Source organism: Mustelus asterias, chromosome 6, assembly GCF_964213995.1.
Source record: "Mustelus asterias chromosome 6, sMusAst1.hap1.1, whole genome shotgun sequence".
Classification (NCBI taxonomy): domain Eukaryota; kingdom Metazoa; phylum Chordata; class Chondrichthyes; order Carcharhiniformes; family Triakidae; genus Mustelus; species Mustelus asterias.
Genome location: NC_135806.1, coordinates 143,693,208 through 143,699,207, shown reverse-complemented (window position 1 = coordinate 143,699,207; position 6,000 = coordinate 143,693,208). Strand labels below are relative to the sequence as shown.

General features: G+C 52.1%; 2 protein-coding genes across 2 annotated transcripts in view; one reads left to right on the top strand and one right to left on the bottom strand.

The window, feature by feature from the left end:
- oxct1a (3-oxoacid CoA transferase 1a) overlaps positions 1-6,000 on the top strand; it is a 416,864-nt gene that overhangs the window by 256,344 nt on the left and 154,520 nt on the right. The window lies entirely within an intron of this gene.
- Positions 1-6,000, bottom strand: part of LOC144495229 (complement component C7-like) — a 108,558-nt gene that overhangs the window by 69,117 nt on the left and 33,441 nt on the right. Inside the window, exon 9 of the mRNA XM_078215296.1 lies at positions 2,232-2,451. Coding sequence (XP_078071422.1) covers positions 2,232-2,451 — 220 coding nt within the window. The remainder of the gene's footprint in view (positions 1-2,231; positions 2,452-6,000) is intronic.

Sequence of the window (6,000 nt, the reverse complement as noted above, 5' to 3'; positions counted from 1 at the left end):
ATGTTGCCTGGTATGGAAGGGCTTAGTTATGAGGAGAGATTGGGTAAACTGGGGTTGTTCTCACTGGAAAGATGGAGGATGAGGGGAGACCTAATAGAGGTGTATAAAATTATGAAAGGCATAGATAGGGTGAACGGTGGGAAGCTTTTCCCCAGGTCGGTGGTGATGTTCACGAGGGGTCATAGGTTCAAGGTGAAGGGGGGGAGGTTTAACACAGATATCAGAAGGATATATTTTACACAGAGGGTGGTGGGGGCCTGGAATGCGCTGCCGGGCAAGGTGGTGGAGGCGGACACACTGGGAACGTTTAAGACTTATCTAGATAGCCACATGAACGGAGTGGGAATGGAGGGATACAAAAGAATGGTCTAGTTTGGACCAGGGAGCGGCGCGGGCTTGGAGGGCCGAAGGGCCTGTTCCTGTGCTGTATTGTTCTTTGTTCTTTGTCACGTTGCAGCTTTATAAAACTTTGGTTAGGCCGCACTTAGAGAATTGTGTTCAATTCTGGTCGCCGCATTACAGGAAGGATGTGGAGGCTTTGGAGAGGGTGCAGAAGAGGTTTACCAGGATGTTGCCTGGATTAGAGGGGATGAGCTATAAGGAGAGGCTGGATAGACTGGGACTTTTTTCCCTGGAGCGTAGGAGGCTGAGGGGTGATCTTATAGAGGTCTATAAAATAATGAGGGGCACAGATCAGCTAGATAGTCAATATCTTTCCCCAAAGGTGGGGGAGTCTAAAACTAGAGGGCACAGGTTTAAGGTGAGAGGGGAGAGATACAAAAGTGTCCAGAGGGGCAATTTTTTCACACAGAGGGTGGTGAGTGTCTCGAACGAGCTGCCAGAGGTAGTAGTAGAGGCGGGTACAATTTTATCTTTTAAAAAGCATTTAGACAGTTACATGGGTACGATGGGTATAGAGGGATATGGGGCAAACGCGGGCAATTGCGTGTGTGAAAAAATTGCCCCCTCTGGACACTTTTGTATCTCTCCCTTCTCATCTTAAACCTATGCCCTCTAGTTTTAGACTCCCCTATCTTTGGGAAAAGGTGTTGACTATCTCGCTGATCCGTGCCCCTGATTATTTTATAGACCTCTATAAGATAAGCACATGAATATGTTGCAACTGTACAGGACCTTGGTGAGACCACATTTGGAATATTGTGTGCAGTTCTGGTCACCTCACTATAAGAAGGATGTGGAAGCGCTGGAAAGAGTGCAGAGGAGATTTACCAGGATGCTGCCTGGTTTGGAGGGTAGGTCTTATGAGGAAAGGTTGAGGGAGCTAGGGCTGTTCTCTCTGGAGCGGAGGAGGCTGAGGGGAGACTTAACAGAGGTTTATAAAATGATGAAGGGGATAGATAGAGTGAATGTTCAAAGACTATTTCCTCGGGTGGATGGAGCTATTACAAGGGGGCATAACTATAGGGTTCATGGTGGGAGATACAGGAAGGATATCAGAGGTAGGTTCTTTACGCAGAGAGTGGTTGGGGTGTGGAATGGACTGCCTGCAGTGATAGTGGAGTCAGACACTTTAGGAATATTTAAGCGGTTATTGGATAGGCACATGGAGCACACCAGGATGATAGGGAGTGGGATAGCTTGATCTTGGTTTCAGATAAAGCTCGGCACAACATCGTGGGCCGAAGGGCCTGTTCTGTGCAGTACTGTTCTATGTTCTATCTATGTTCTATCTATGTTCTACCTATGTTCTACCTATGTTCTATCTATGTTCTATCTATGTTCTACGAATATGCAAAGACATGAAGGGATATGGGCCAAGGGCAGGCAGAAGGGATTAGTTTCATTTGGCGCCATGTTGGGCACAACATGGGAGGGGCCGAAGGGCCTGTTCTGTGCAGTACTGTTCTATGTTCTATCTATGTTCTATCGATGTTCTACCTATGTTCTACCTATGTTCTATCTATGTTCTATCTATGTTCTACGAATATGCAAAGACATGAAGGGATATGGGCCAAGGGCAGGCAGAAGGGATTAGTTTCATTTGGCGCCATGTTGGGCACAACATGGGAGGGGCCGATGGGCCTGTTCCTGTGCTGTACTGGTCTATAATCTGCCCTCAGGACGTCAACTGAGGAATTTGAGTCTTGTGGTAGGCAGCTCGCTCCTCATGCCAGGAGGTCCCCGGGAGGGTCTCGTCCCGCCCAATCGCATACCCAACGAAAAACGCAACAGGGTCTCTCCAATGGCCAAAACCAAAATGGCGCCCTCACCTGCTGGAGCCGGTTGATTCTGGTGGTGAGGTCGCTGTAGCTGTAGCCGCTGGTGTAACGCGCGGCGTGTTGGTAGCACTTGATGGCATCCTCCAGCTCGTGCTCCGACTCGTAGATCTGACCCAGCTGCTCCCAGACCCGGGGCTGCGGCTGATCGTGCAGGAGGGCCTGCACACAGCTGTGGATCCCATCGAGCTTTCCGTGGAGAGGTCGGGACGACCTGAGGGGGGGGGGGGGAAAGAGGAGGGCAGGCTATTCAACAAGGTGGGGCTTCACACTCACTCGCACTCTCTGTCTCCCCTTCCCCCGCACATTGCCCCTCATCCCTTCCTCCCCCCATTTCCCCACAAAGGACAATAGGGCAGAAAGAGGCCATTCAGCCCATTGAGCGTGCACTGACAACAATCCCTCCCAAGCCCCTCTCCCTGTAACCCCATGTATTTACCCTAGCCAGTCCCCCTAACACTCAGGGAGAATTTACCATGGCCAATCCCCCTAACCTGCACATCTTTGGACACTAAGGGACAATTTAGCACGGCCAATCCACCTAACCTGCACATCTTTGGACACTAAGGGGCAATTTAGCATGGCCAATCCACCTAACCCGCACATCTTTGGGCACTAAGGGACAATTTAGCATGGCCAATCCCCCTAACCTGCACATCTTTGGACACTAAGGGACAATTTAGCACGGCCAATCCACCTAACCTACACATCTTTCGGAGTGTGGGAGGAAACCGGAGCACCCGGAGGAAACCCACGCAGACACGGGGAATCATAGAATCATAGAATCCCTACAGTGCAGAAGGAGGCCATTCGGCCCATCAAGTCTGCACCGACCACAATCCCACCCAGGCCCTACCCCCACATATTTTACCCGCTAATCCCTCTAACCTACGCATCTCAGGACTCTAAGGGGCAATTTTTAACCTGGCCAATCAACCTAACCCGCACATCTTTGGACTGTGGGAAGAAACCGGAGCACCCGGAGAAAACCCACGCAGACACGAGGAGAACGTGCAGACTCCACACAGACAGTGACCCGAGGCCGGGAATCGAACCCGGGTCCCTGGCGCCGTGAGGGAGTGGCGCTAACCCACTGTGCCGCCCTGCCTCCCATTCTGCTCAAGGGCCGACAGCAAACGCACGATTTACTCTCCCTCCTCCGAGTTCTTGGCTTTCTCCGGCAAATCCCCTCCCACCTGGGGAAAATATATTCCGCCCCCAGTCACGTCCGACCGCAGCCCTGCGAGTGTCCACCAGAGGCCGCACAAGAGCTGCGGCAGGAGATAGCTCCCTATCTCAATCTGTGTCTATGGCCAGCGTTGTTCCGTCAGTAACCCCTCAGTTACCCTGGGTCTCTCAAGCTTAATCTTTACATCCCTAGTCGCCCCTTGGAGGCAACCACATTGGCTGTGGCTCTGGAGTCACATGTAGGCCAGACCGGGGTAAGGACGGTAGATTTCCTTCCCTAAAGGAACCAGATGGGTTTTTCCGACAATCAGTAGATTCTTAATTCCAGATATTTTTTTATTGAATTCAAATTCCACCGTCTGCCGTGGCGGGGATTCGAACCCGGGTCCCCAGAACATGAGCTAAGTTTCTGGATTAATAGTCGAGCGATAATATTGTGCCTCCCAACCACCGAACCCCAGTTATAGAGTCAGAGAGGTTTACAGCATGGAAACAGGCCCTTCGGCCCAACTTGTCCATGCCGCCCCTTTTTTTTAAACCACTAAGCTAATCCCAATTGCCCGCGTTTGGCCCATATCCCTCTATACCCATCGTACCCATGTAACTATCTAAACGCTTTTTAAAAGACAAAATTGTACCCGCCTCTACTACTGCCTCTGGCAGCTCGTTCCAGACACTCACCACCCTCTGTGTGAAACAATTGCCCCTCGGGACACTTTTGTATCTCTCCCCTCTCACCTTTAACCTATGCCCTCTAGTTTTAGACTCCCCGACCTTTGGGGAAAAGATATTGACGATCTAGCTGATCTGTGCCCCTCATTATTTTATAGACCTGTATAACAGTTAGTACCCCCTACCCCTACCCCAGAGTACAATTAAACCCATGGCATTGCTGCCTCACAGCGCCAGGGACCCGGGTTCGATTCCCGGCTCGGGTCACTGTCTGTGCGGAGTCTGCACGTTCTCCCCGTATCTGCGTGGGTTTCCTCCGGGTGCTCCGGTTTCCTCCCACAGTCCGAAAGACGTGCTGGTTAGGGTGCATCGGCCGTGCTAAATTCTCCCTCAGTGTTACCCGAACAGGCGCCGGAGTGTGGCCACGAGGGGGATTTTCACAGTAACTTCATTGCGGTGTTAATGTAAGCCGACTTGTGGCACTAATTAAATCAACTTTTAAAAAATCTTTGGGACTGCGGGAGGAAACCGGAGCACCCGGAGGAAACCCACGCAGACACGGGGAGAATGTGCAGACTCCACACAGACAGTGACCCGAGCCGGGAATCAAACCCGGGTCCCTGGCGCTGTGAGGCAGCAGTGCTAAACACTGTGCCACCTGCACCCACAGGCCCGCGCAAACCCTCTGCCCACCCCACCCCCCACCGCTCCCCCCAGGGTTCAGAAAGCAAACTTGGCTGAGGGTCTTACCCAGAGGGGCAGTAGGATTTCACCGGATGCCCAGCACTTGACATATGACCGGGATATGAGTTATATTGGTTCTGAGCAAGGCTTGCAGAGCACCTGGTGAGCAGAGAGAGAGAGAGAGCGGGGCAGGGTTTTTGAGGAGAGGGAGGGTGGGGGGGGGGGGATGGAGTGGGAAATAAGACACAGAGTTAAAGCAAGTCTCATGGCCACTGGCCTCTGACAAAAACAAAACTTCGCCCGCCACCACTTGTCAAATCCCAAATTCCTGGATACGTGGCCCGTACGGCTCGTGGGCTTTGCCCTTTGACCCTACCCCATGGTCAGGAGGCAGGTCGCCAAGCAAACGCTTCCAACGCATTTCAGGCCTTCCCTTGTAGAACCTCTCAGTATACAGGAAGCCATTCGGCCCGTCGAGCTTTCCGATTAATCTCGCTCCTAGCCCCTCCTCCCTTTTCAAGCGTTTCACCCTTGAAAAGTTCCAGCTGAATCCCTAACTGCCCTGCAGAGTCGGTGAGCTGCCTTCATTAATACAACAAAGTGTCTCGATCGGCCGTTTCAGAGGGCAGTTGAGAGTCAACCACGTTGGCTGTGGCTCTGGAGTCACATGTAGGCCAGACCGGGTAAGGACGGCAGATTTCCTTCCCTAAAGGACGTTAGTGAACCAGATGGGTTTTTTCCGACAATCTGACAGTTTTAGGGTCACCATTACCGAGACTAACTGTTCAATTCACAGTTAACGGTCGGACCCTGGGGAGTGTTCCTGAACAGAGAGACGGTAGGGAGGCAGGCACACAGTTCCTTGAAAGTGGCGTCACAGATAGGCAGGGTGGTGAAGGCAGCGTTTGACACACTTGCCTTCATCGATCAGAGTCTCGAGTACAGGAGTTGGGACATTAAGGGCGGGACAGTGTTCAGCACTGCTGCCTCACAGCGCCAGGGTCCCGGGTTCAATTCCCGGGTCACTGTCTGTGCGGAGTCTGCACGTTCTCCCCGTGTCTGAGTGGGTTTCCTCCGGGTGCTCCAGTTTCCTCCCACACTCCAAAGATGTGCAGGTTAGGTGGATTGGCCATGCTAAATTGCCCCTTAGTGTCCAAGGATGTGCGGGTTAGGTGGATTGGCCATGCTAAATTGCCCCTTAGTGTCCAAAGATGTGCAG